The sequence below is a fragment of the Neodiprion virginianus genome, chromosome 2 (assembly GCF_021901495.1).
Source record: "Neodiprion virginianus isolate iyNeoVirg1 chromosome 2, iyNeoVirg1.1, whole genome shotgun sequence".
Lineage (NCBI taxonomy): Eukaryota > Metazoa > Arthropoda > Insecta > Hymenoptera > Diprionidae > Neodiprion > Neodiprion virginianus.
In genome coordinates, this window is record NC_060878.1 from 29,106,875 (window position 1) to 29,134,863 (window position 27,989).

At 36.8% G+C, this 27,989-nt stretch overlaps 7 protein-coding genes across 17 annotated transcripts; 3 read left to right on the forward strand and 4 right to left on the reverse strand.

Annotated features, from left to right (window-relative positions):
• The first annotated feature begins 162 nt into the window (after window positions 1-162).
• On the forward strand, window positions 163-7,157 carry LOC124298496 (TATA element modulatory factor). 5 transcript variants are annotated; one of them, XM_046750588.1, is made up of 12 exons: window positions 163-507; window positions 909-962; window positions 1,101-3,323; window positions 3,517-3,624; window positions 4,018-4,299; window positions 4,482-4,820; window positions 4,904-5,116; window positions 5,230-5,376; window positions 5,669-6,061; window positions 6,177-6,423; window positions 6,510-6,636; window positions 6,716-7,157. In XM_046750588.1, the coding sequence occupies exons 3-12, from the start codon at window positions 1,117-1,119 to the stop codon at window positions 7,003-7,005; spliced, it is 4,353 nt and encodes a 1,450-aa protein (XP_046606544.1). In that variant the 5' UTR covers window positions 163-507; window positions 909-962; window positions 1,101-1,116; the 3' UTR covers window positions 7,006-7,157. The 5 variants fall into 5 exon arrangements, with proteins under 5 accessions (XP_046606544.1, XP_046606541.1, XP_046606545.1 ...); XM_046750585.1 differs by lacking the exon at window positions 909-962; XM_046750589.1 differs by lacking the exon at window positions 909-962 and having other exon boundaries at window positions 3,517-3,618.
• A 1,022-nt stretch (window positions 7,158-8,179) lies between these two features.
• LOC124298500 (protoporphyrinogen oxidase) lies at window positions 8,180-10,498 on the reverse strand. Its single transcript, XM_046750597.1, has 4 exons — window positions 10,346-10,498; window positions 10,104-10,275; window positions 8,736-9,852; window positions 8,180-8,536 (listed from the first exon to the last, which is right to left on the reverse strand). Exons 3-4 carry the CDS (start codon window positions 9,849-9,851, stop codon window positions 8,207-8,209), a joined length of 1,446 nt encoding a protein of 481 aa, XP_046606553.1. The 5' UTR covers window position 9,852; window positions 10,104-10,275; window positions 10,346-10,498; the 3' UTR covers window positions 8,180-8,206.
• LOC124298499 (RNA-binding region-containing protein 3) lies at window positions 10,289-13,748 on the forward strand. Of its 4 annotated transcripts, XM_046750595.1 has the most exons (6): window positions 11,589-11,823; window positions 11,929-12,138; window positions 12,222-12,565; window positions 12,695-13,165; window positions 13,260-13,419; window positions 13,507-13,748. In XM_046750595.1, the coding sequence occupies exons 2-6, from the start codon at window positions 12,065-12,067 to the stop codon at window positions 13,676-13,678; spliced, it is 1,221 nt and encodes a 406-aa protein (XP_046606551.1). In that variant the 5' UTR covers window positions 11,589-11,823; window positions 11,929-12,064; the 3' UTR covers window positions 13,679-13,748. The 4 variants fall into 4 exon arrangements, with proteins under 4 accessions (XP_046606549.1, XP_046606552.1, XP_046606550.1 ...); XM_046750593.1 differs by lacking the exon at window positions 11,589-11,823 and adding an exon at window positions 10,289-10,375 and having other exon boundaries at window positions 11,929-12,565; XM_046750596.1 differs by lacking the exons at window positions 11,589-11,823; window positions 11,929-12,138 and adding an exon at window positions 10,323-10,375.
• Window positions 10,636-11,505, reverse strand: LOC124298508 (50S ribosomal protein L27). The gene is made up of 3 exons (XM_046750614.1): window positions 11,307-11,505; window positions 11,028-11,191; window positions 10,636-10,925 (listed from the first exon to the last, which is right to left on the reverse strand). Exons 1-3 carry the CDS (start codon window positions 11,386-11,388, stop codon window positions 10,722-10,724), a joined length of 450 nt encoding a protein of 149 aa, XP_046606570.1. The 5' UTR covers window positions 11,389-11,505; the 3' UTR covers window positions 10,636-10,721.
• A 204-nt stretch (window positions 13,749-13,952) lies between the features above and the next one.
• On the forward strand, window positions 13,953-21,808 carry LOC124298501 (axoneme-associated protein mst101(2)-like). 2 transcript variants are annotated; one of them, XR_006906823.1, is made up of 6 exons: window positions 13,953-14,564; window positions 15,275-15,554; window positions 15,660-15,946; window positions 16,299-16,584; window positions 16,705-16,858; window positions 21,539-21,808. XR_006906823.1 is itself a non-coding variant. In XM_046750598.1 (5 exons), exons 1-5 carry the CDS (start codon window positions 14,376-14,378, stop codon window positions 16,764-16,766), a joined length of 1,104 nt encoding a protein of 367 aa, XP_046606554.1. In that variant the 5' UTR covers window positions 13,953-14,375; the 3' UTR covers window positions 16,767-20,319. The 2 variants fall into 2 exon arrangements, 1 of the variants encoding a protein (XP_046606554.1); XM_046750598.1 differs by lacking the exon at window positions 21,539-21,808 and having other exon boundaries at window positions 16,705-20,319.
• LOC124298505 (uncharacterized) lies at window positions 20,128-21,749 on the reverse strand. The gene is made up of 3 exons (XM_046750609.1): window positions 21,531-21,749; window positions 21,129-21,350; window positions 20,128-20,987 (listed from the first exon to the last, which is right to left on the reverse strand). Exons 1-3 carry the CDS (start codon window positions 21,747-21,749, stop codon window positions 20,571-20,573), a joined length of 858 nt encoding a protein of 285 aa, XP_046606565.1. The 3' UTR covers window positions 20,128-20,570.
• Window positions 21,761-27,352, reverse strand: LOC124298498 (histone-lysine N-methyltransferase, H3 lysine-79 specific). 3 transcript variants are annotated; one of them, XM_046750590.1, is made up of 11 exons: window positions 27,107-27,350; window positions 26,902-26,980; window positions 25,994-26,237; window positions 24,851-25,049; window positions 24,397-24,647; window positions 23,964-24,253; window positions 23,059-23,838; window positions 22,827-22,934; window positions 22,410-22,511; window positions 21,978-22,287; window positions 21,761-21,900 (listed from the first exon to the last, which is right to left on the reverse strand). In XM_046750590.1, the coding sequence occupies exons 1-11, from the start codon at window positions 27,162-27,164 to the stop codon at window positions 21,829-21,831; spliced, it is 2,493 nt and encodes an 830-aa protein (XP_046606546.1). In that variant the 5' UTR covers window positions 27,165-27,350; the 3' UTR covers window positions 21,761-21,828. The 3 variants fall into 3 exon arrangements, 2 of the variants coding, with proteins under 2 accessions (XP_046606546.1, XP_046606548.1); XR_006906822.1 differs by lacking the exon at window positions 21,761-21,900 and having other exon boundaries at window positions 22,147-22,287; window positions 22,410-22,521; window positions 27,107-27,351; XM_046750592.1 differs by lacking the exons at window positions 21,761-21,900; window positions 21,978-22,287 and having other exon boundaries at window positions 22,493-22,625; window positions 27,107-27,352.
• Between the last annotated feature and the right edge of the window lie 637 nt (window positions 27,353-27,989).

A 27,989-nucleotide genomic window follows, 5' to 3' on the forward strand; every position in this document is an offset into this window, starting at 1 on the left:
ATTGACAAGTCGACATAAGAATGTAGTAAAACGGAGAAGGAATTTTAAATTCGGGCAAAGTTACTAGGCGAATGAACTCGTGAAAAATATTTCAGTACCTAGTGCTTTCATTCATTTGTGTAGTAGTCATGATATGGGAATGACATATAACAATGGTAGAGCGACGTGTCGGCTGCTAGATACTTGGTGTTATGATTTGATTGATAACAATAACTTCGCGGATTGCAATTTTTGTTCGACACAGTTACGGTGACGCAGTAGCGATGAGTTGATTTTATATTGTCATGGTTAGCTAGGAAACTGTCAATTCATGTTTTTCATCGTTCCACGCGGGACATTTTCAATTTGATCCCGCCCTCGTGACGTTATTGTTAATACGGTTTGTTGGTATCAACTGCCAACTCAAAGGTATACCCCTTCCCCTGTCCTACTTCATGTACGCAGAAACTGTCAAAAGATGTTTGCAAATGTACTCCGGGTCTTTAATTAAATTCCCATTTCGCTAAGGTGAGCGTATTACGACGAGAGAAACTCGACAATTGTTTCTGTAATTATAAAATAGAAGAGTCAGGGCGATTTAATGTTTGTATGTCTCAACCTAACCTAACCATAATCACAGCTATTGAAGTAACTTTCATTTCTGTTATTAATCTACTAAGCTTACTTTTATCGCACAGTATCTTCGCAACAATCTTCGATATCCCTGCAATTGATTTATCTTTTACAATCTTTGAAAATTTATGACCCAGAAATATGTTCACAAGTTGTATGTTTTGGTTGTCGCCTGACACTCTGCATACATGACTAATTCCAAACGATCTGAGAATGATTGTTTTTATGTATCTCTAATGCAGTTTTTACTGTAGCTATAACTATTCACCTGTCATTAACTAATGTATGTCATACAGATTTCATCCCTCCTGCAGCTGTTCGTACCTCTCAGTTTCTGTATCGATTCTTTGGTAATATGTTATGTAAAAGTTTTGTTCAAAACAATTAGAGTTGGCATATATATGGCATAATATTTTTGATCTTGAAAAACAAATATAACAGATGTACGAAGTTACAGTTATAAACCTAGTATTTGTTTCTTAATTCAGATAGATATGAGGAAAAATGAGCTGGTTCGACGCATCGGGAATTGCCAATTTGGCAAAGTCGGCGCTAAAAGAAGCACAGAAAACAATTGACAAAGCGTTGGACATCAAAGAGGAGGAACAAAAGAGAATCGAAACACCATTGAGAGATGAAAATACAGCTGGAGACAGTACTGACTTTTTCGCAGAATGGGGAATAAAAACTGACAATGGGCAAGCAGAAAAATCTAATGAAGTAACAGCCATCTGTAAAGAAAAGTCAACAACTAGCGTAATATGGGGTAGCTTCGCAGGGTCGTTTTTTGAAAATCCCAGCTCCAGTACTGATGTGCGGACTACATCTACTGGAATCAATTCGGATTCTGTATTGTCCTCACAAGATAGCATTTTAGAAGACACGCATTTGAATAACCCTATGACATCTATATCATCTTTCTCTTATAATCGAAATACAGAATGTCAAAACGATTCTGCGTTGCAACATGACTCTTCGGATAGAATGTTGCATTCGTCACCACTTAGGATGGATGATACTGCTCAGAATTCTACCAATAGTGATGATAGGGATAGGGCCAAGGATCTGGCTGAAAAATTGGCGAAAATGAGGCAGAATCCTGTTGATAGCTCCGTATTACCTCGTACGAATAACTACGAGTCATTCAAGGGACTAGAGGCACTCGACCTGGGAGAATCTAACGATACTATAATTGATGAATCATTTAGCAATAGTCAACTTATCGTGGATTTAGATGAAGATGGAGCACGAGCTGATGGGGAGGAGGGTAGAAGGCAGAGTTTGGGTAATAGCTTTGGAATGTTTGTTAACCCTGCCGAGGTGATCGAACCGAGAAACCATGATAATCTTGCACAAAGACGGCGTAGTAGTGATGAAACTATACCAGAGGATTCGAAGAAGATCTCTGTAATTAGGAGACAAGAATTAAATAGTGCAAACCGTGTCACAAACAGGACATCTGTCGTATCTTCAGAGAGTGATATGAAGAGTTCAGATAGTGTTGAAATCCTAGGGTCAAGATCCAGTCCATGTACTGACTATACAACAACTCCAGAATCTGATCTTTATTCATTTGGTCAGTCGACTGGATCATCGGCAGTGGGTACAAAAATAAATTCAGATTCAGTTGAGATATTACCTGACAACAGCAGCTTGACAACATCTCCAAGCTCGGTGGAAATTCTCGGTGAATGGAAGAGCGAGAGCAGTCCCTTTGTTTCACCGGATGATGGTGAAAGTATTACACCATATGATCCTAATCTGATGGATCCTATGCTAGAAGGACGGCATCTGAAATCAGCAGCAACGCTCTATGCTGAAAGTGCAAAAGAGATTGAAGAACGGCAGACCTTAGGAGGCACGCCAATTATTCACCCACTCCAGTTGCCCTTGAATAGTCCCATAGCACCCAGTTTGTCTGGTGCATGTTTGAGCAATCGGTCCAGCTTGCCAGCAAAACTCAGCGCTGAGCCTAAAGGTGACGACATATCACCGGACAGTGTTGAAGTGATTCCAGAGATAGATGAGTCGGAAGAACCAAGCTTGGCTGATGATTCGTACACCTCCGCGTCTGAGAGCACTGTCCTATTGACTGTGATGGAGGGTAGCCATAATCAAATGGCCGACCGTAACAAATCAAAGGCGTTGGATTTTGTGGACCGAAACTCAAAGATGCACGATTCTTGTCCTGACACAAGGCAGAATGTCTCAATCTCAATGCTGGCTGATACACAGCTAAACCTTAGCCTTGACTCATTGAAAGAAAAGCATAGTTTCCGTCTTGCCCTTACACCGATAACGACACAGCCTATACGAAAGCCTGTTGATTCTCTCGAGTTCGAGGTTCTCGATACATTGAAGTCGTCTACAATAGAACTGCCAGATCCTGATACCTTCCAGGAAAATATAGCTCAACTTCAAAAAAACGAATTCATAGACTGTCATGATCAGCAACAGCAACAAAGTGATACATTCACCACTGATCAGTCCAGTTGTGAGGAAACGCTGATTGAAACCAGCTCAGCAGACAATGCCACGCTAGTCTGCCAAGCTCAGCCCAAAATTGTAGACACTACCACTTTAACTGCCAGTTCTTATGTCAAAAATATGCTAGCTGAAGCAATGGTTGAGAAGATTGAGGCTATCGATTCGGTGCAGCCACGTGCCCAAGTTGAAGCTACTAGAGATACTTCACCAATTTCCTCAGAGAGGTAAGTTTTGGAATATGCACATTCGGTTTCATAATGCATTTATATAATGTCCAAGCCAATCAACCTGGTTGAACTCTTGGATGTAGCTATGTAGTTATATAAATTTCGGAAACTGCATATATCGGGCAAAGCTCTTACATTTTATATACACGTATATTATCATTTATGGTTTGTTAACATTATAAACTTATAGTCGTTCAGACCTGGTGAAGATTGGATCAGATCAAACTAGTGGTCACACAAGTGGAGACGAATTAGAGACGGCAACCTCGAGCGACATTGAAATAATATCCAGGTACAGGTAAAGTATTTCCTTTTAGTACATATCCAACGCATAGACACGGTTGACAATATATATTTTTATGACTTTTATTGACTATTATACTATACATTGTTAAAACAAATTCACTGGGTCTCTTTTTTTAAACTTGATATGAAGAACTGTAATGAATAATTTAGATAACTTTAGGCTTTCACTTATAGATGCAAAAGAACGTTACTAAGGTTACCACAATTATAATTTCATATTTTGATACCATCTGTACTCCAGTCTGCATAGCTTTTAGCTCCCCCAAGCAATGACAGAATCAGATCGTACTCTAGACTCTGACGCCATAGTATGACTTTCTGTGACAAGTCTGAATAAAAAGATCAAGAGAATGGAATACTCAAATTATGTACATGTGTTTCTCAGTCCAAATGGTGATTCAAGTTCAACCCAGTCACGTCAGAGTCCAGCCAAGTTACAAACAAACAAAAGTTCTGATCTCCTTACCAAAACGTTGAATAAGGCAAGGGGTCACTCCCGCCAGCTTAGTGAAATAAGTGTCGGTTCAGATGATACAAACGTTGAAATTGAGAAGCTGTTCAAGAGGATACAGGAGATGACTGAAATTTTGGAAGCAAGAGAATCTAAGCTTGTTGATGTAAGCCGTATCAACATGGAACTACACGAATGTAACGAAAGTTTGAGAAGGTGAGTAATAAATTAATATAAGTCGGTATATATGTAATTACTTGTTTTTCGATATCACACAGACAACCGATTAGTGTTTGTTGCAACATACTATGCACAATCCCTGGCATCTATTTACTGATTAGCCCAAAATTTCAGATACTTAAGGTGCAATATAGCATGTGTATATTTTGATTTCACAGCCAGTTGAATAGTATTCAAAAACGTGCGGAGGAAAACCAAGAGCTCAGCCAAATCACCGATGAATATACTCAACGGCTTTCTGCTTTAGAGCGAAAATTCCAGCAAGCAATTAGAGAGCGGGACACATTGAGAAAGCAAATGGAACAGCTGAAACATGAAGCCTCAACAAGGTTTTCATCTCAGGAACTATCATCCATTGGAGCAGAGAAAGATCAAGTTATTAAGGAATTGAGGGAGGAGGGCGAAATATTAAGTAAACAGCAGCTACAACACAGTAATATTATAAAGAAATTGAGATCTAAAGAGAAAGAGAGCGATAACACTATTAAGCAGCAAAGGTGATAACATATGATTATTTTTCTAACATTTTGGCAGCGACAGGACGCATCGCACCTTCCTTATACATTTTTATATATTTCAGGGACCAAATTGAAGAACAATCTCTTGAATTGGAAAGACTTAAACGGTCTCTGTATGCAAAGGAAGAGATTGAACGTACTCAAATAGAAGCAGTGCATTCGCTCACCGCAAAGACAAAAAGACAAGAGAAAGAAGTTCTGACTCTACAAGAAAAACTAGATGATGCTTTGAATAAATTGGATACCTACAAAAAAAGCCTGGAGGCTGCAAAAACGTAAGATACACAATGTAAACATGAAGTCTACTTGAATAAACACATATTTAAAAAATACTCGTATGTCACTCAAGAACACAATAAAGTAATACCTAATCAACCAATTGTATTAGAGATTTAACAGAAACAAAACAGCACTTGGCATTTGCTGAGGAGGAACTAAAAGAAGCTATAGAAAACGCGGGGGAGTCCAGCCAACTTTCGGCGCAAGTTCGTGAACTCAAAACTAGATTGCGACAAGCAGAAGAGACACGTGTGAAGTAAGTATTTTTTGCATATACAGTTATACAAAGAGATATCGATTCTCTATGCTTATACATTGCTATGAGTTATACCCAAATTTCCTTAGTCTAATGCTTTCCCTAAATCATATATTTGAGGAAGAGTTTTGTCAGAGAAGGTCATAAGTAATACATTCGCACATTGTTGTGTAGCAAATTTTTAACGTTTCGGCTGGGCTCACGAATTCTACACTACCTAAATCATATACCAACCACCAACCATACAACCAACTAATATATTTGATGTGGTTTTTTAATATAATCTGTTTAGGAGGGAAGACTCTTTGAGACAGGAGAACAACGAGCTATTGAAACGTTTGGAATCATCTGAAGAAAGAAACGAAGCACTTTCTGAATCTGTTTCAATGGCCACAAAGCCACTGTTGCGCCAATTAGAGCAGCTGCAATCTAATTTATCGACCAAGAACGCCAGTTTTCTGAAACAAGAGAAAATATTGTCAGAGACAATTGCTGAATTGCAAAGAAAGCTTGACACTACAGTTGAAACAAATAGATCGCTTAGAGAAGAAAATGTAGCTACAAAATCTAAACTGACTAATCTAGAGGCAAAAATAAACACCTTAGAATCAGAAAAAGATAAACTAGAAAAACTGTGCCGGGAAAAAATGTTGGAGAATTCACAGTTCGCCGAGGAATGTAAAATGTAATTATTAATCAGAAATTTACGTATCTATGTACATTCTTTTGAGTAAAATACTACTAGGGTAGACAGCAGTTAAACGTTATACTGTTGGTATTACCAATTATTTATTTCACAGACATCGGAAGAGGCTAGAGTCAGTCGAGGAATCACATGCTAAGCAAATAAAAGAACTAAAGCGTGAAGTCAATTCACTGGAGAATAAATTGTCCATGGAAAAGGCTGCCACAGATGCCGAGAAAAGGAAAAACCATCCAATTTTGGAACAACAGCAACAAGGGCTCCCTGATGATGAACCAAGGCTCAGTCCAACATCCAGCATTGGAAGAGATTCTATTGGAAGTTTAAGCAGCGTCTGGCCGTCGGTAAATACACCAAAAGTTATACCTTTATGCAGTGTCTTATGTTTGAAGGCTGGTAACAATATAATTATTTGAATTTATATTTTCAGTTCAATGAGTCAACGTTTGAGAGTGGCTCTGGACGGTTCGGAAATGTTTACGAAAGCGTGCGATCAGGCGCTAATAGCAGCACATCCATGTTTGAAAATTTGCAGTCTCAGCTAAAGCAAAGAGATGGTATTTCCAATTCGTTCTTAAATTCATTATATTCTTGTTCGATTCAATCCTATATTGTTATACTTGATGTTACCCATAGGAGAAGTACAGCAACTTCAATGGGAACTGTCGAGACGAAACATGGAACGTGACGCTCTTAACTCCGAATTGTCAAAATTGACGTTCAAAGTAGAAAACCTGACTAGTAGACTTCACGAAGTTGAATTGTTAAACGAAAGCCTTAACGATACTCGGACCAAATACGATGCTTTGCTGCAAATGTATGGAGAAAAGGTTGAAGAAAATCAAGAGCTTAGGCTCGACTTGGAGGATGTCAAAGAGATGTACAAGACTCAGATTGATCAACTACTTAGAAGAGAAGCACAGTAGCTGTGGTTATTACTTGTTACATGTATATTATCGAGGCCAATGCCTTATTCTAACCATTCGTACGTAATGTAATATTTAGTAATTTAATCTTATCTATAAATCCCAAGTATTGTATAATATTCCCGAAAAGTAAAGAGGTGGTATACACGGAAGGCATTTGTTATAACTACTATTCATTCCCAAACTCGCTTTTGTAAAAGACTAAAAGGTATGTAGTGTTGGCATGTAAATTCTCCGTTCGATTGGCCCACGGTACTGATTCAATCTAGACTGGTCGGATGAATAAAAAAAACGAAGCTTCTTTGCGATAGATACAACTGCATGATTGCATTCATAGTCTCCAACAATGGCTCAGTTTAGATGATTGGACATTGGGGTGGGGGGAATAGGGAAATTGGCGTAAGCAAAAAATTTCGAAATGATGCAATATAGCAGGGTAGAATACGGGTAGAAGGGATGGAAAAAAAACTACGAATACAGTAACACCATTATTTTGAAATTTGTCATACCTGTATCGAGTACTTTATTTTCCTCCCAAACTTCATTCAAATCGATCAAGTTGTATTTTCGTAATTCAGTGACAATGTTTGTCGTAATGACAAATCTAATGAGTAAGTTTTGCAAGTGCCCTGTTAAATAATATGGCTATACAATTTTTATAAATAAGTATATTATTTGCTTACCTGGAGTAAAGGTGTGCTAGGATAGTTGCCAATGAAGTCCAGTTCTACCATTTTATTTCCCACCAAAATAGCTTATAATTAATTACAGGTACTTAGGATTATTTATACACTATAGTACAATGTTTGTTGAGACATAACATTTAGAATAAAATGCAATGATGCATTTCATAAGGAAATTTAACCCATTGTATACAACACTGGGGTCAAGTATATCCAGGTATTTGCTTCTGAATAACTTTATCGATCATACTAATTCAAATACAAATATTTGTATAATATTTATATGGTAAATGGAACCGGAAACTAGAAATTATTATCACTATAAAATTTTTTAGCACATAACTAGTATACCTATATGTTACACTAATGACCCCAGTGTGTGATAGGTGTCCGATGAAATATAGTGTACGTACGAAAGTTTTGTGAAGAAATTCCTGGCAGTCTAAAACTTGTGCACTGTTCCTCAGACCATCACTTTTTTGCCGACACTCAAGTATAAAAAGGTTTCATCACTGAATTCAACATTGTTGAGTAACCGCTGAAGCTGCCTGTTTTGCAGACAGAACAACGTCATTCAATCCAACACCATAATATGAAGAGCCACAAAGAAAAAGGGGAAGTTTGTGTTTCACTAAGTAGTTTTCGATACCACGAATCCTTTGCTCATGACCAACTACGTACTGTGGAATACAATCCTTTAGAATAGCCACATTGTGTGCAACTGGATCTGCTTCAATATGTAAAATAGTTTTGACATGATGCACTGCTACTTCCAAGAGATGCTCTTTCGATGGTTGATCACCGAAATTTTTTGTAAACCAGGCTCCACCCATCATCACAGTGAGGACCTATTAATCAATATAAATTATGATAATTAATTGTTCTGTGAGGTATCACATAAATTCAGAGTTTGAAAGTATTACAACAATGTATTGCGTACTTTGCATTCTAATCAAAATGTAAAGAAAGCAATAGATGTATAAAATTACATTGCTACTGGCTCAAAAATCGTGCATAACTTGAATTAAACTATTAAATAATACATACTGTAGAGTTCCTTGGAGGTAAAATGCATGAGTCAAAAATGACCCCCAAAATTGGCAATTTCTCATTAGGTGGTACTAAAAATCCAAATGCTTCTTGTTCCAGCACGTTGCCGACAAATTCCAAATTAACAACAGCCACAGTAACAGAGGGTATAGCTGTAAGCTCGTTTGCTAGCTGTGGATGTTGGTGGTGAATCATAGGTGCCAAATTCTTGGCAGATAAACTGGATATTACTCTTGAATACTCTTCAGTCTTCCCATTGAATTTTAATTCAACACCACCTTCTGTGAAAGTCAATTCTTCACATTTACTATTTAAAGAAATTTGTACCCCATGTGAACTGAGACTGTCAGCGAGTGCTGTTGGTAATTGTTCAAGTCCACCACGCAAAGTCCAGATTGACCATTTTTCATTTTCAGCTCGTTGATATGATGTAATTTCATCATTGTCATTTGATTTCTGGCTATCGGTTTTGTTAGACTTGCTTCTGAACGCCTCCCAATTACTTTTTACATAACCTTTTACAATAGAACCATATTTTTGTTCATATTCGAATAAAGATTTCATTAGAAAATTTACACTGATCTGTTTTGCATCTCCTGCGCAAATTCCACAAACCATTGGACTTATCAAATAATCAGCTGCATCTTTTCCCAGTCGTCTTTCAACAAAACTATAAAGACTTTCGTCTTGTTTGATAAGCTGCGGCGCTTTTAAATCGGTAATCAAGCAGCTAACCAAAGGTCGACTAAATGGCGAATTCACCTTAAACATAGCAATCAACGAGTTGGGCAGCGTGTGTAACTTCTTGCCAGCATAAATCATTCGGTTTTTAGCTGCTGGATGTGTGAAACTAATTGGAATTATTTTTTCTGACAATTTTAGACTGTCCACTAGATTGAGAGTATTTAAACCAGCAGGACCTCGGGGTCTTATCGTCCTTGGTCCTTCCTCGAATATAACACCCTCCGATGACACTCTTGAGCGTAGCCATCCGCCAGTTCTACTGGATGCTTCAATTATTTTGATGGCCCGAAAAGCTGGGTTATCGCACAGATAATAAGCCGCAGAGAGGCCTGATATTCCACCTCCCAAAACGGCGGTCCTTCCCGACATTCTGAAAAGTGAATTTTACCTAACCTAACATTCAGTTTTTCCGAGAATAAGATAGTCGAACATTTGAGAGCTAAACAACCTAATGACTGCGAAGATTTAAGGACAATATACATCATAAGTGTCGGACTCAATGCATATACCTGCACTAGATTGTGTAATAGAAATAATTGAATTGTCATGTTCATGTGCTGCAGAATGATATACGTTGAATATTCGGTATCCCAATTTACTTAATAAACATCTCAGACATACCTTTCTTATTATTTACATCAAGATGTTATGGATACTTCGACGGGCACGATTTTTTAGAAAGCGAGGTAAACTTGACTCGGAATCAGGAATCAGCCGGCGGCAAATTCTCCCTCTTTGATCAATTTTCCGCACGTGTATCTTGTCGTATTTCCCCTGCTACTCGCGCGATTGGCTGACAACAGTAGTTATTCCTCTATCATTGGTTGTATGTGGTTGTATGTATGTACGAAACAGATGCGTACCTGCAGGCAATTTGGAGGAACAGCATTTCTGTGGATTCCGTATATGCGTACCATTTTTAATGATAAATATATTAGGTACATGTACTCTGTATGCAAATAGACATCCCGAATTGAATGACCCATGAATTTGGTCATCTAGCAGGACACAGTAGAGTAGACTCTAAAATGAATAAGTGGCTGCTATGCAACAGTATTTATGTGCTTCTAACTTTTCTCAACACCAAATACCACACCTCCAGAATCCTGTGATGTAACATAATTAATGGTGGAACTAAACGAAGATTGATCGATATTTTTATACAACTACTAGATTTATTTTGTGCTTAGCACAGTAGACGAATACAGTAGTATCCACCTAATATTTTACAACTGTACATTAAATTGCGTCAATAAGTTTGAATACATTATGTTGAGGTTCAGGGATGACGTTGAAGTGTTTTTTGTAAATGACGTGACCTTGACGACCCTCATAGTTTCCATTAATCCATGTATGATCCCAGTTTGGGTCAATTTTCTCACATGTGACCATCACCCTGCCAGCTTCCAAGGCAAACAAAGTACCATCTCGTCCAAATCCAACCTGTAAAGACGCACAATCATCTGTGACTGGTTCATATGCTAAATACCAAAACCAGAATCTTTAATAAAAAAAAATGTACACTCAAATGTATCTGATAATCACATGTAAACCAGGATGAAACCGCGTATGCAACTGCGTCGCTAATAGTGTACCAGCTTGAACAAATGTTCCGTCCTGGACACGCCACCCTCTGTGTTTCGGCCTAGTATGACGTGGTGGATTCCTTGAAGATCCCCCAGTCTTCTTGGAGGCATTTCTTGTACATACTGAAAATGTTAATAATTATTCAGTTTTTTTTTTACATCGATTTATACAATGAAGAGAACAATCACCGGATTTTAAGCCCCAGTCTAACCTAAAAACTAATCATTTCTTATTTACCAACGACAGATGCAATAGGTTGCATGAATCCTTGTTTTGCATTCTGAAAACCGGCCACCAATGCATTCGTCAATGTTGTCATTTTTAATTATTATCTATCCAGTAACAATTTTCCGAAAATTCAGGCAGATAATTCCCAGCGCCCGTTCAGGCATAAACACATCGCATCTCAAGAGAGGAACGTAACCCCAACTTTGGAGATACAGGAAGAATACATAAGAATAGTGATGAGAATCGTGTGAGAATCGTTGTAAACCAGCACAGAAAGCAGTATAAACAAAGATCTGTTTCATAGTATCAGAGATGAGTAGGTTGTCTATAGTAAACAAATCGAGAGGTTAATAAATAACTAATGAATAGTACCGAAGTATGCCAAAATAATTTCATCAGCTTGAATTTAACTGACAATCAGTTACAGCAAAGAGTACTTTCTGAGTCACAATAAGTTAGTGCTAAAAATGGAGAGTACACCCGTGAGTAGGAAATCCATTATTCTGTTTGTATCAACCTGTGTTAGGTAGGTTATATTGGTTGTATCGGTGTATAGTAACTAAATATTTATTTCAAAGCATATAGTTGATATCACTATGAAGTACCATAGCTCACCTTCTTAATGTTACAGTATCAAGATGAGAAGTTTTCTTGCGACACCCTCAGGATTTCTCATCTTCCTTCAAATCTGACCAATTCCCAACGTGAGAGTTTACTGCAAAAGTTTGGTGCAATCAAAGTAAAAACTATCAACAAATCTGAGAAATATGCAATTACATTTGCAAAGTTTGTGTCTAAACATGCCGCCACTCAAGCCTTATTTCGGCTTCATCAATTGCAAGTACGCGGACAGCGTCTTTCGGTTGAATTTGCTAAAAAGAGTATTTCCGATTTTTCTGTTCATGAATCTCACAATTTACAAAGTTCAAAGGATGAAGGCACCAAGGAAGAATCAACTGAATCAAACTTCCAAACATTTCTTAACAAGTTGAATGGTTGGGCGTTCAGTCAAGTTCTTACACAGCCCCCATCGCCCAACATTTGGTACAAGTACTCTCCGCCCACAGCCAACACTCTGTTGAGAATAGCCATTCAAATGATTAAGGAGCCAGTATTCTACTGTCAGGTTCTTCATTTAATGAATAAGATGAATTTACCACCTCCATTCCAGGAATTGGAGTCTGAATTTCCATTCCTTAAAGATTGCTATGATGTGGAGAGATATAGAGATATATTCGGACCGACTGTTGGTCGTAATAGAAAGAACGGTGAGTCAAAATCGCTATTAGACCTTAGGAAGCCAAAAGTTGAATTAATTCATTTCATAATCAGTGATAGAATCTATTAATACTTTAATTTAGAACTATACATTACATTGTGTCCTATTTCACGCTCAGATGATGAAACAGAAGAAAGTGATGAATCAGAGTTAGAGACTGACGAAAATATGGAATTAAAGGCCAAAGAAATCATTCCAATAAAACGGAAACGAGCCCAATCTAGCAAACGTTTGAAAATTCCAAAATTTGTTAATCCATTAAAACAAGCCTTAAATACCAGTTCTGCAAATCAGAAAGTAGTCAAACCGGAAGATGTATTTGAATCATTACAGAGGAGTGAAAGTAAAAGCTTAAAAATTGCTCTCAAAGTAGATTCAGATTTGGAAAAACGATTAGATATGGGAAATGAAATAAATCCCATCACTGGTTCTCCTGTGATAACATCCGAAGGAGAGGGTGGTTTCGGTCTGATATATCCAGTGAAAAAACCGGATGATCCTGGTGCAAAGGATGAAGATGCACCCGTTAGTTCTTCCACAGAGTTTATTACATCGGAGGAATTAGTAGCTAATCGAATTTCTGTGAATGGTTGGTATTAGTAATTGCAGATTTTAAATTTACATATTCCTCCCAATACTATTAATTTTCAATAACACGTTTAATTTCTGAACGTGCCCTTCAGATCAAAGGCTACTGCCTGTATTCAAGAATTACCATCCTGGAAAACCATCGTGTCGTCTTTACATAAAAAATCTATCAAAACAAGTCGAGTTGAAAGATTTGGATTACATTTATAAGAAGTATGTGCTACCTTACAATCAAGCTGATGAGGAGGCTCCTCGGTAAGTATTTATTAGTTCATTTATAATCGATATTTGCTTTTTGTGAAAAAATTTTATTGATAGTTTATTTCATTCTCTGCAAAACAGGTACAACGTAAGACTCATGCAAGAAGGGCGGATGAAGGGCCAGGCATTTATCACATTACAAACTATTGAACAGGCTCGAATTGCACTCAAAGAAACTAACGGGTTTATTCTTAAAGACAAACCAATGGTCGTTCAGTTTGCCAAAATTGTAAATAAACCGCAAACTTCCTGAAAACCATACAGGAGATATGTTTTCATATATGTTTATCAATTGAAATATTATAATGTAGATATGCAACAAATATGATTTTCACTACAAATCTATATTACACCTAATTTCAAGAATATGTTTCTACACGCGTTCCAGAGTTCTTCGTGTGGTGTGATACATCAATGTATGCACACATTCAAAAATCTGGCGGCGTAACGGTAATGTCGCCATCTTGGAAATTAGTTCCTGTAAATAGTGAGATTTGGCGTAGGTGGGGTGTAGATTTCTACATCCGGAAGAACACGACTTCAAAATTCAACACCGCCACGCACGGCATGTTACATACCCTGCGCGGTTTTCTTGTTCGCCCTCGCTGTGTGTTTCGCCTTGTAGGTGTAATATACATGCATACACGTGGAATAAATCCCTTTCCCTTCCCTGCCTACTTTCCCGTTGGTTTGGTACTGCAGCGCTGACGAGCGCTGTAGCGAGTGAGTGCCAGACGCGAGTGTCAATCACCAACCTGGGCCAACTGGTTCGAATCGGTGAATATTTGGCTAGATTTCGGTACCTCACTCGACACTCCATCATCGGGGAAGTATTGTGAGAAAACGCGATTAAGAAAAAAAAAAAACACAGAATCACCAAAAGGGATTTTTGAAAAATCACAAACGTAAATTTAACGCGAAAAGACTAGTATTAACCTCTAGCATCGACAATGGACGTGGATGCGTTGTTGCAACATTCCCAGTACGCGATACCTATCGGCATTGTGTTGGCGTGCGCCATTCTAGTGTTTGTATTCGGTTTTAAAAATGCGGAGCAGCCACCGTTTGCCCAGCTCACGTCGGGTTCCGACGTGGACCGGAAGCCAGCTGGCAAAAAGCGCAACAAGATCAAAGATAAGGTATGATAAATTATTTAAAACATTTTTTTCTGCTGTGCTCCGGATTAAAGTCATACAATCGTCAGCTAGTCCGAATCTGAAGGAGCGTCCTTAAGCTGGCCTCCCTACCATATGGTTACACGTTTTGACAACATGGCACTCTCTGCGTAAGTATGTATGTATGCATCACATGCGTACATACACGCCGTCGCGTCACACAACGCGTTTGCAGGTTTCTGCCAATAGTCACCTGTGACGTTGAGCCCTGTACTTTTACCTTTCTGTTTTCAAATTAACGCCCTTTTATACACGTAATAGAATCATCGAATATTCGCCTCAATTTATCCTGCTAAATAAAAACTCATGATGCATACATAAGGTGGATTCGTTTGACTCTTGTTGACTCTTTCCGTGATGACATGCTTTCTCTGTTCAATGCATGCCATTAAAAAGAGAAATATGAGATGATCGCTAAGTAATACACTTACGATTTCTTTCATTTATCAACGATTCATGTTTCATATTACCGTAAAGGCTGTAAAACCTGGCCACATCTTTCCAGCCCGACCAACATATGCTCATTATTCATTTAATGTATTTCTCATTGGACGTTACTTAAGATAGGTACTTACAGTGAATGGAAATCATTGCTAACTTTGGTTCAAGAAATCTATCAATTTTCAATTTATACACATGGGCACATACTCAGATTCATTGACGTTACATTGCAGAGTCGTACTACCAATGTACAGTTGACTACAGAAAAATCAAGTCCTGCTAAGAAAGTAGTAGCTGTCAAAGCAGAGGCTGTTAAAAAAAATGCTTCAAAAAGTGAAGAGGTAGGCAGGGAACTCAAGGAGCGCAAACATGAAGACAACAAGCCAGTTGTTGCTAGGAAAGAAAAGGCTGTCAGCACTTTAAAATCTGGAAAAGAAAACAAGGGAGAGTTGGTAAAGAATCGAAAAAATTTAAAGAATCTTTCTCAGGAAAAGCCAGTTGACTTTGATGATGGTACGTATCTATCATTTACGTTAAAACAATATGATAATCAGGTAGAATATGCATAAACTGACGGTAGGAATAAGGGGAAAAGCTTTTTATTTTTGGGAATTACAGGAAATTGGGAACCGGTTTCGAGAAAGGACAAAAAGAACAAGAAAAAAGATGAAGATACCCCATCCAAGAAAATTAAAAAGGAAGGAAAAAAGGCTGCAGAGCTGATTACCAACGTAACTAAAAAGGAAAAGGAACAGCCGGAAATTAAAGATAAAGTGGCCAAGGATACAGAAAATAAAGAACTAAAAGAAAAAGATAAGCAAGAAGTTGTTCTTATACCAGTTACTGATGTTGAACCAGCGATTGAGAATCACGAAAACAAAGAGAAAGCCGATGAGTTAGAAAAGGTGAGAATTAGTGAGATAATTTAACGGCTGCTTAAAGGAAAGTGGAATAACTCGTTATTTCTATCATTATCAGCATTTGAAAAGTCGTTTATACATAGTATGCAAATAATAATCAATAAGAAATAAGGGCATTATGTCAGGATCCAAAGGTTAAAACAGAGATAACATTATTGCTATCCTCACATTATTGACGCAGATTAAACATTCTTCAGAACAATCGCTTTGCAAGTCAGCAATATCAATCAGATTCAATGTAGGGAGTTTCTTGTTATCCAATGGTGTAATTTCCACATGATTATATATAGATAATTAATGTGCATACAAACTTGTTGATATATTGCTGGTGATATAGATTGAGAAGCCGAAGAAGCCCGAGAAACTCGAAAAAGTACAGAAATCAGAAAAGATAGAGAAATCTGAGAAGCCTGAAGAAAAAAAGAGTAGTAGTAAGGCCAAAAAGGTAAAGAAGGTTATTGGGAATGAAAACGCACTATCAGCTGATGTATCCTCTTCTGAAAAACCAGAAAAAATTATAGAAAAATTAGAAGAAGAAAAGAAGACAAAAACTGAAACAGCAGAGGAAAAGAAGGTTGAAAAAATTGAAGAAAACAACAAAGTGGTTTTTGACGAGTTGGGAGGTAAGGACTGAAATTAAAATTAATACAAACTTTTCTGTATTACATTAAATCAGTATGGCTCTTCCTACTGCCTGAAGTATTTACTAATAGGTTAATGTATTGGTACAAATTTTTGTATAGATGTGTGGACTGAGGCCAAGCCACAAAAGAAAAGCAAGAAGAAGGCTCGTAAGGACAACTGAGAAGAACAGGGCCAAAGTATAACAGCATTCTCTATAGCAAAATTAACAATGAGAGCTGTTGCACAGCCGTGTTATTAGGTTGGACTGAGCAGGTGTGTCAATTGATCTAATCGTGAATCACCTGCCTAAATCCTCCGCTCCACTGTACAAAGAACATTGGTTTGACTCATTTCTGTGGCGTCAATATGTCCCATTGTAGGACTCACTGCATCACCATCAAGTTGGAAATCAACATTTTTTTAAATATACTTTCTTATCCATCAATAGCACATCATAAAGCATCATTTTCAATATCTAATTATGGTGAGTTTGAGGTAATTGTTTCAGTAGTATCAAGTTAACAAAGCTCTCACTCAGCATGGAATGCTTTGACTGTACAATTCATTTGTTTATGGTAACAAACATTTACGTGAAGTACATAACTTTGGAGTATATAGAGAAATTGGTAGCTTTTATTACATTTAAAAGCTTGCAAGAGTCTCGTTTGCATTGGTTACCTGCAAAGTTAAACATTAAATGCAATTATTTATTATTGCAAAAAAAAAACCTCCAACTGTCTGTCGATAGGCAGTTAGAATCAGTCGTCCTTGTTTAAAAATGAGCGGAGTGTCCAACTTGCCTTGATTGTTGTTGAGCTTAGATCTCATCGTGGAACAAGACTTACGTAGCTTTGTTCTCAGCCAAATATTTCCAGAATTCAACATATTGGGCGTGTAGAAACTGTCAATCTGAAATGGGATGAAATTGTGAAATGCTGATCGCATTTTGGATATATAAAACTGAGGTAATTTCAAGATTTGAGCTGTTTCTGAACAGAGTGTCCGACTGTAAAATCAAGATCAGCTGGCCCCTACCTGTTGTATCTCGTGATTGTCGGCAAAATAAATTACATAGTTAATTCACGTATTTAATTACCAAACGTTACATTATCGCCCATTTATTTTTTTGTGTAATGGATATTTAGTTTAAATATTTGGCTGTTAACAAGCTGTATACATAAAATAATATATGAACTTTATACATAAATAAAGACACGTGTGTTTGTGTGCATGCGTATTCTTGTGTGTATGCGTGAGTGTGACGTTACATAATTGAGATGTGTACACGTGTAGGCTGGCTTTGGCAATAACTACTTTGCACGGTGTCTTACCTCCTTTTCTTGCTTTATGTAGAGTGCTGCAACTTATATTTTGTCATACATAGTAAGAAAAAGACAAAAAATAAAAAAAAGAATATAAGGAAAAATCGTAGAAGCTGATCCTGAAATACCTGCAAAAGCATAATGATGTATGTAATTCAAAAAATTCGCACGGAAGTGTGTAAGCTAGAATTATTTTATGATAAAGCAAACGATTCCGTATGCGTGTAATGAAATGGTGATATATTTTAAAAAATGATAAATGTGAAGACAGTGCAACAATGTGATAACTGTACTTGATACCTGAAGCTCGTTACTTGAACATCCTCCAAAAATATTTAATTCAAAAAATATTACTTTTAATGAAAAAATACGTTCAACACATTTGCTGCGCTAGATTCTATACTGTTTGTCAATGTATCATAGAGTGTATAATGATTCCTGGTGTAGCAAATGTGTTAATTGTAATTTTTTTAATTTTTTCCTCAGATATATTTGATAATTCGAACTTGATACATGAAAAAGAAAATGTTGAAACGTTGAAGCTCTAGCTTTAAATGACACTATGTACATAATACATATTATATGTGACTGTCGGTGTTCAATGTTTATACAGTATTTACATTCAAACTAAATTTGCCAAGTTGATTCCAACAGCTATTCTTGTTTATGTGCCAAAAAATTAAAACATTCAATTCCATCTCGTTCATTATTTCAGAGCAAAATTATGATTCTATTAAAATTGTTACACAACTACGAATTGCAGCTTTTTGAAACGGCTGTAGCCAGCATTCCTGATATTTTTGTAAATGCTAGTCCACAAAATTGCGTATAATGCATATAGATTCTGTTTTACGGTACATTGTAATGATTTTATAAAGATGGGCCTACGGCACAGTTGAGATTTGTATATTGTTATCACTGTTATTATTATTATTACTACTTTTATTATTATTACTAATATATTATAGATATCATATTTTGAATATTAAATTTGTACATACAATAATATAATACTTGTGACAAAATTACGTACATTCACAGCAAAAATGAACTTATTTATCAGGAGAAGTGAGTAATCTTTTAGATGTTCGAATCACGATAAAACTTACATGCTTAATCTAAATACTTTCACTTTTTTGATATCCACTGCTTTGAAAAAAAATATATATTCTTACGAATATTCACGAGCTGATTGCAGATTTTTTTTATATGTTGAGATTATCAAATATTAAATATATTCGTCGTCTTTTTGGTTTATCTTGTGGCCTTTAGTTGTTACAAACACTGAACGCCACAACATAATTGACTACTGAGTCTATGATATGCTATTTCAACTGAATATGTGTAGTGTTTGTTTCTAGATGTAATTTATGAATAATATTTGTATAAATGTGGCATTATATTAGTTATGGAAATGCAGCTCTGGAAATGCATTGGTAATCGGAATCTGTTCCGCAATGCCTTGATAGAATGAAAATTCAATTTGGTACCCACATGAATTAAGTTTTGTTGAGATAGATCGATAACCCTCGAAAATGTGTCTATTTTATTTCTGTGAAAAATACCCTGATCTTTTGTAATTATTATATAACTGAAATCAAGGAATCAGACCTGACCAGTCAATTTTTGGTCACTTTAAGAAAGGAAAGGCTACAGTAATATTTTAATATGTATTACTCCTAAATACGACCAACTATGTCTGTCAAGCTGCTGTCCATAGTCTTCCATTCCAACTAGCAAGCATAGCAACAACTATTTGTATGTGTGTTAAATGTAGTGCTATTTATGTCCTGCTTATAATACAAATATGTATCGTTAATAATATCTGATATAAGAGTCCACAAGGTAAAGTGGATAGTAAGAAGCAAAGAACGATGCTAATAACATTTTGTATCGTTGCAATCACCAGTTGTAGTTATACGGCCATATACTCGTTATGTTCGACACCGATACTCAAACGTAGATGATGCTAATAACGTTTTGTTAACCGGTCTGTCCAAAAATAGGAGGGCTCCTGTATCACTTTATACTTGCAAACCAGTAACTGCAAGATATGTGAGTGAATATGAGAACTCTTCAATGATAATACATATATTTCAAATTCCCTCTAATGTAAAATTATTGGCGTAGCATACGATGCTTAGTTATTGTAAGAGAAATTCAGATGTAAATTAGTTTTTCCTGAAAAACTCTAATTGTTTGGGTTTTTTTGAATATGCACCTATACCAGATATAATCTGAATGAATGGGTACTGATACACAATGGGTATATTTATATCTTTAATTGGGGAAAAAATATAGAAGAATAAATAATAGGCACTAAATAGTGTCAGGGTCAAAATGAAATCAAGTTTTGGATTGTGAAAATCTTGTGAATTCAAAGAAATGGAATAAATCTATATTTTTCCAGCATTTGTGTAATGGCATTATATTCATTCAACAACTCTACAATTTTTAAATTGGTTTTGATATTCTCATCCTCGACTATGATAGATTAATTTTTTTTTTTTTTGTTTTCCAGATAATAAGCTGAAAAGAATCAGCGCAATTTGGATTTATATGCAGAGCATACTAATGAAATATATTTATTTCACACCACTGTGTACAATGTGTGAATTTTTTGCTCCGTCATTGGCTTGTAACTGATTTATTATTTTACTACACTAGTTTGTCTTCTTCTTACATTTCCGTTTGAACTTCTTTCCTTCTTTGGGTGAATTCTCAGTTGTTATATCTTTACTGTCATTCTTTCTACCACTTTTATTCTTTTTTTTCGACTTAGAACGCACAAGTTTAGCCTTTTTCGATTTTTTTTTTGGTTTGTCCATTTTAGCAATAATAGCTGCAGTATCAGCTGATACTTGTATTTTTGATTGCTGAGGTGCTACTGTAACTCGTATGCAAGAATCATACAGTATGTCACCACAGGATTCTCCATAACAAAACTCTTCACCGCAATCTCCACACATTTTTACACTGCTCTCGATTATTCCAGCTCTATTTTTGCTACGCCTAATTGGACTTGTGAAATTGTGTCGTTCCTTCGCAGCTGTTTTTATCTCCAACTTCCCCATATCAACCTTTAAAACAAGTCATCTGTGAGTTGTTATTAATCAATACTAATGGACGTTCAAGAGTCGTACTATTGAATACATTTTTCGATAACTGTATTTATAGAATTTACCTAGTCAACTGCATGTGACAGATTTGAATTCACCTACCAGCCTGGAAAACATTTCCTCATCCTGACGTAACTTAGGACGAATTGGTGTTAGCATCCTCCAATCTATAGATACTTGTTGTAATTCAGCAAGATTGAGACCTCTCATGTCTGGTGGCACAGGGTCTCCGTAACCATATTCTTTTTCTATTGCTCTGAGCTCACGCTTTGTTGCACGCCAAGTGAAATCTTTGTCACGTACTTTTGAATCTTCTTTCTTTACCTATTAAAACACACTACATCATGATAAATGTATAACCACCACTACTGGTCCATCAGAGGGATTTCAGGGAGTACTGACTGCAATTTGTTCAAATCTTGTTAATAAGAACAGGGGGATTAATGTAAATCTTTTGGATAGGTTCTAATGATGAACTTTAGTATCAAAGAATTAACACTATACCTTTTCAGATCTGATTTTATACTCTGGACAACGCTCAAGCAGTCTTCTAAACTCCTCTTGCGAATTGCAGGTTGCTTTGCTCAAATCTGGTATCAGATTGGCATCTTTCTTATCATCTCTAAGAAGATCGTCAAGCTGGAAAGCCATTACAACTAGGCTATACTCTGTAATATAAGAAAAGACACATTTGCTGTTATGGAAATGTTCTTTTCCTTTCATTTTGCTTCCTTAAACAAAAATTTTACTACTGTAATGGAAATAAACATAATGGTTTAGAATTTGTTTTATTGGTGGATGGTTACTCAAACTCCGCACTCGGAGACACGAGACACCTCTGTGGGTCCCACTCCTTTTGTTTCATTGCGAGACCCTGTAAAATATTAGAGAATATGTAGTTGATTACAAATTACGTTCTGATTTGAATAATCTTGACAACATTTTACCCACATTTCGCAATGTTGTTAGCTGCAACAAAATTTCCCTGTTATACCAAGTATTCAACTTTTCGTTTCCTTCTTTAATCGACAAACTTCTTTCATCATTAATTATTTCATTTGATTGCGGCTTGTTTTTTTTATTATTTTTATTATTCTCAATATGGATTTTTCCATTCTTATCTACTTTTAAAGGTACTATGGAATTAAGACTATCCATAGACAGATCCGCATCATAACTATCCAGTTTGATAGTTCGCCTCATTGTGTTACGATTTTTTGATTTTAAGTTGGTTGGTTTTCTCCGCTCAAGGGATGGAGATCTATTGAATGCAGACATAAACCAACGTATATTCGATACCAAATTGAACCAAACTAATAATAAATACGTGATCGTACAACAGTAAATTCAATTAATTTCATGTAAAATACAATGAAAATTTACCTAGAGCCATCATCACTTGAATCAAGTTGGCGTCTTCTCAATCTCAAGCGTCTTTGGTAGTGTGGATCTTTTTCACTCTGAGTCCGATAACGAGTACCCGGTCTGATAGAATCTTTGAATTAATGATATTTCTAAAACCTGCTCCATAGGTATACTGGACAAGTGCATACCCAGATAGTGAAATGAAAGTATACTGAAGCTGTAGATGAATTTCTACTATGAATGCAAACAAATATAGCAATTTGAGCATGACGATACACTAAAGTGGAGACAATATTAGCACTTTTGATTTATTGCTGGCATATTATTAATAGTGTCCAATTGAAATTGAGCTTTAACCACATTTTTCTATCTGAGTAGAGGCTGATAGACAAATATGTGAAGTCTTTGAACTTTTTCAGGTGTATAGCAACTCACCGATTAGCATTCCAACGTGGTCTGGCTTCAAGAGATGAGCGTGATTGAGCTTTGGATCTAGACAAAGTCTTCATAGATAGCTCTTCAGTAAGAACAGTATTAGTAGATCTGTTAAAAGTCAAAAAAGCGTTGAGCTTGAAAAAATTGTATGTTTTGCCAACACTTAATGACATTTTATATTATGTAACATGTTTCCTTTATCAGCAAGACTTAAATGAATGTCTATACAAACTTTTCAATCTCTCTCCGGTTAGTATTCAATGATTCTTTGCGTTCCTTCATTGACATTTCCTTATATGGACAAGCATTATTATGCATGTCTTCTAAATCCGTTTGGGTGCCAAATTCTCTGGCGATAGTTGTCCTATATTTGCTGGGTGTCAGCAGTCTTGTATCCGTTGTTTTAGCATATCGATGCTGACTTGCATGTGATATGGTAGCAGGGCTGATGACGTTTGAAAGAGGAGTGTTACTGACGCTAAACAAATTCGGCACACTTTCAGACTTGGTAGGGGTTGGTGTAACGACTAGATTAACTTGTAAATTCGAAGCATTCAAAATTTCTGGATCTTGTAGCCGGCCACTTAGTACAATGGAAATTTCTGAGCTAACTGGAAGTTGTATTGTATTTACTTTCGGTTCTTGGATATTGTTATACAAGCTACTTTCCTTGCTAGAAATATACTCCGAAGAATGACTAAGTTCTTTATTCTCTCGTTTAAGATAGTATCCATCATTTACTGAGTGTGTATTCTCTGTGACAGGTGAATGGTCAAATTTTTTCTCAGAGATCTGGTTTGGACATATTTCTGATTGCATTGCAGGTTCAGCGGCATCTACATTTACATTATTTTCATCCTTTCCAAGATTCAACATATTGTTGTGTTTTCTACGGTACTTCTTCTCTTCTTTGGCCAAGCGTTCGGCTGCCTCAAGCACCTGACGCATAGCCTCTGCTTTTTTGTGCTCGGTGTCTTCTTTCTCCTTAAATTTCCTCTGTTCTTCTTCAAATCTGTAGCCATATCAAGGAAGAAAAAGGTAGTCGGTATTTTCAATACTAATACAAATAATATGCGGAAAGGAACCACTCGTGCTGTAGAATCACAAAATAAAGCAACAAAATGCCATGAAACATACCTTTGTTTCTCTTTGTCTCTCTCTCGTTTGATTCTTTCTTCTTCGGCTTGTTCCTCCATCAACCTCTGCTGTTTTTCCTCCTTTCTTTGTCGATCTCGTTCTTCAAGCTGGTGCTTGATGGCATTTTGCAATTCTAAGGCCTTCTGTCTCTTAACTTCACGCTCTTGTAACACACCATCATCCAAGGGGACATTTTGTCCTCGAAGATAGGTTTTGTTAGAATCTGATCCGGCTGAACTAGTTGTGGAGCTATCAGGGCTACTTGCACTTTCATGATTTATTACCAGCACCTGTGTGATAATTAGTCATGAAAAATTGATTATCAAAGCATGGTTACAGGTTTCATCAGTTATTACACACGTTTCTATGCATGGGAAAAATATATAATCATACTTGCTTTATGCCAAACTCATTGGCTAATAATCATAGATACCTGGCTGGTATGGTCTATTCGCGAAAGACCTCTTTCAAGCCATGAGGGTGGCGGTGGATCTCCCCTTATCAATTCTTGTCCCCATAGGCTGCCCCATCGTGGTCTCAGCTCAGTACAGCCTCGCACTGCAGACAATCTCCTCGAGGGTGGGAGAGAGCTCTCAGGCGTTACATAGCAGTTGTAATTCGTTGGATTTTGCAGATTGTTTTCCGACATCGCACTTCCGGGTGGTTTGCAATTGGGAAGTAAATCTTGACATAATAATAAATATTTTATTATCATATCGCCATTAGTATACCACTTAATTTCTAATTACATGTAAATCAAGGTATATTGAGTATACTAAAATGAGTCATGGAGCAAATTAAGTTTCGTAAAAAATTATCAGCTTAGAGCTTCAATGCTTTATTATGCCACCACTACAGTACGTTTGCATATTTATGTATTTACTCACCTGCAACCGCTGGAAGCGGCACCTCCGCGGAGTCGCTCGCGTATCCCGATGTTTCACCCCCGAGTTCTTCGCGAGGCGAATCACCGTATCGCTTCCTTCGAATATGGTTGTGGAATGGGTAGCTGTTGTGGTGGTTCAACTGAGTATGATCTGGGCCTTGATAGCGCAACCCTACTTGATCCACTTCAACCTGCTTGGACTGAGGTTCGCAAAATTAGAAACTCGCGTGACTGAATTTTAATGTCATGAGTGTAATAGGAATGACCCTAATATTATTATACTTTAAGCTGGTGCACAAACACATTCGTCATTCTCATCGTTGCTTCACCATTACTTAGCTCGTACATGCAGTCAGTCATCTCTGATCCATGCCCTAACACTGGTGAAAATAATTCTATGAATTTCTACAAATTTTTACGGAGATTTCTATGCAAAAGTATAGGATTTGGACCAATTCATAGATTTTGAACTTAGATTTCGTAACGGTAGTCTTTAATATATATATATATATATATATATATATATATGTAGATTGGCTCGCATTGACGCGATCCTTTTTCTTATATCATATATTGAATTGGATAAAATTTGTTGGTAAAATATTTCAAAATTTTACTGGTTTTCTAGAATAACAAGTGCTTTAAAACCGTCAAGTTCGTACTCGAATGTCGATCTCGAATTTTGCCATGAATTGAAATTGTAGACGGAATCTGTCGTATATATGTGCACTCACCTTACTTCAATAGGTGAGTCTTATGAAAAAAATAACATTTGTTATGTCACTAAACCAGAAATTCTAAGATATTATGTAACAAATTATATTCTTATAAGAAAATTGATCACGCAAATGCGAGCCACTCTAAACTTATTTATTAAAAATGACGATATTTTACTAAAAATTCTATGCCAGAACTGCGAAAGTAACCGAATATCCTTACTTAATCATCGAATCAAATTCGTAGATAGGCGTAAAAATGATATCCACCACAGCTGTAAATCAGTACACGTATTTTCGAGTAAAACGTACATTCCGTAGCTGGAAATTTAGGATGATTTGATAAACTTTGCTTGCATAAAAAAAAGCAACAACTTCAGTTTGCAAAAGTCTTAATCTGCTTATCAGCGGTCAAAGGTTGCACTCACCGTATGCTGCAGCGAGCCACCGGATTCTCTCGTATAAATTGGCGGAAGACTGGGGCTTCTCTGTCTGAGGATAGGACCATTTGGCCCACGGTCATTAACATCCGTAGTATCCTGCAAACTGATCAGACTAGCCCGAAGAAGGTGCGTCTCCCCCGCAACCCTACCGACACTCTTTGTGCTATCAACACCTGATCCACAACCGCGTCTCAGTGCTGGAACCCCCGCAAGTGTCGACATTCTTGACCTAACGCGTAAAATTTTTTGTCTTAACTGCAGTTACAAGGCCTAAAACATGAATTTTTTATCCTTTCATCAAGAGCAAATAATTCACCTTGCAGAAAAGAGGTGATCACAACGTTTTGCTTCGTTTGGAAACAGTTTAGAACACTGCAGTAAACATCATTTAGAATTCACATATCGTTCAGTCGATATATATTAGTTTGACAATGAGTACGCGATTCAAGCCCCTTTGTGTCTGTCTAGTCGTTGATCGTATTTTATAAATATTACGTAGGTTAAAGCTATGCTCTTACGGCATCCGGCCAAGAAATAGTTATATTTCAATATGGTTTAGTATAATATAAATAAAATTACTCAAAGAAATTGCTGCATAACCCAAAATAAAAGAAGTTGTAATAATGTAATGTGCACAGTCAGAGGAACCGCGATTTGTAACGGTAGCGCGCGCGGAAAATTTATGTTGGGCCTATTCTAAGATTGTTGCGAAAGATCCGCCCAATAAAAATATATAACACATTTATGCATATGATTTACCCACTTAAGTACATACAATAGCACGCGCCGTAGCTTAACGTTCTATTGATGACCTAAATCGATATTTTTCACTTTCCATGACTGAGTTTTCGTGTTTACTTACACAACGGCACATATAATGCAAATAAACTCACCTCACAGCATCGTGAATTACATTCACCACTGGTTTGACGGTCGTTCCCCACGATGCGCACGATAGTCTTGCCATTTCTTCTACGATGTTTGATAAATGAATTTGAAATAATGACATGTATTATCCAAGAAAACGTATCGCATTATATTGCTCTACGTACTCGTACTCTCCTTGTACTCATACAATTTGCTGATGGGTCAACGTACCTCTTTCTTTTGCCCATTGAAGCCTTTTCTGTTCCACCAAAGACATCCGGCCATTCATTTCATTTAAATTATAAATCCTTTAAAAGTATCAAAGAAAAGGAACGGCGGGAAAAGTAAATTGGAACACTGTTGTAATTGACAATCGAAATAATAGCAATAAATATAAAAATATACTTAAACGACAAATAGTATTAATTGATGATAATGATAAACTACGATAAATCATAAAAATAAACTAAGATACGTAAATATGTATGCGAATGAAACTAACTTTATGGATATTTGCCCACAGCAAGTAACACTGGCGCGCTCATGTAATACCTACACAATCAAACAACAGTTTCAGAATTTATTTTTAGGAATAGGAAATTTCAATAGCAACAATTCGTTGTTAACTAATGCCTTATGTTTGTATTTTCAAGATCAGATTTGTATTAGGAAAGTACACGTATTAGTCGATAACGGTATTCGGAATGAGTATGCTAGTTGCAGGTGGTGGCCGAGGAAAGACTGCCGCAGGTTCATCGCGGGTCGTGTTAATATTGCTAGCTACAGTCTAAGATGTTACACTGGGATCGTTCGTGACCCGTACGGTTCACCTGTTAAAATTATTATACTTGAACACCTGAGCGAGGAATTGCGGTTTCGCGTGCGTTGTTATACCGAGATCGATATGGCACACGTTTCCATAGAAACTATTGCGTGAATCAAACCTCGTGTGGTACCGCTGCCAAGGACGGTTGTATTGACAAGAGATATAAGATATAAGACGGTGATAGGGGACAATGACCTCGGCCGCAAAATACTATTTTTTCCCGTGTGTAATTATCAATAAATCATGTATACACCGCATATGATACACCGCAAGTCAGTTTGTCGGATT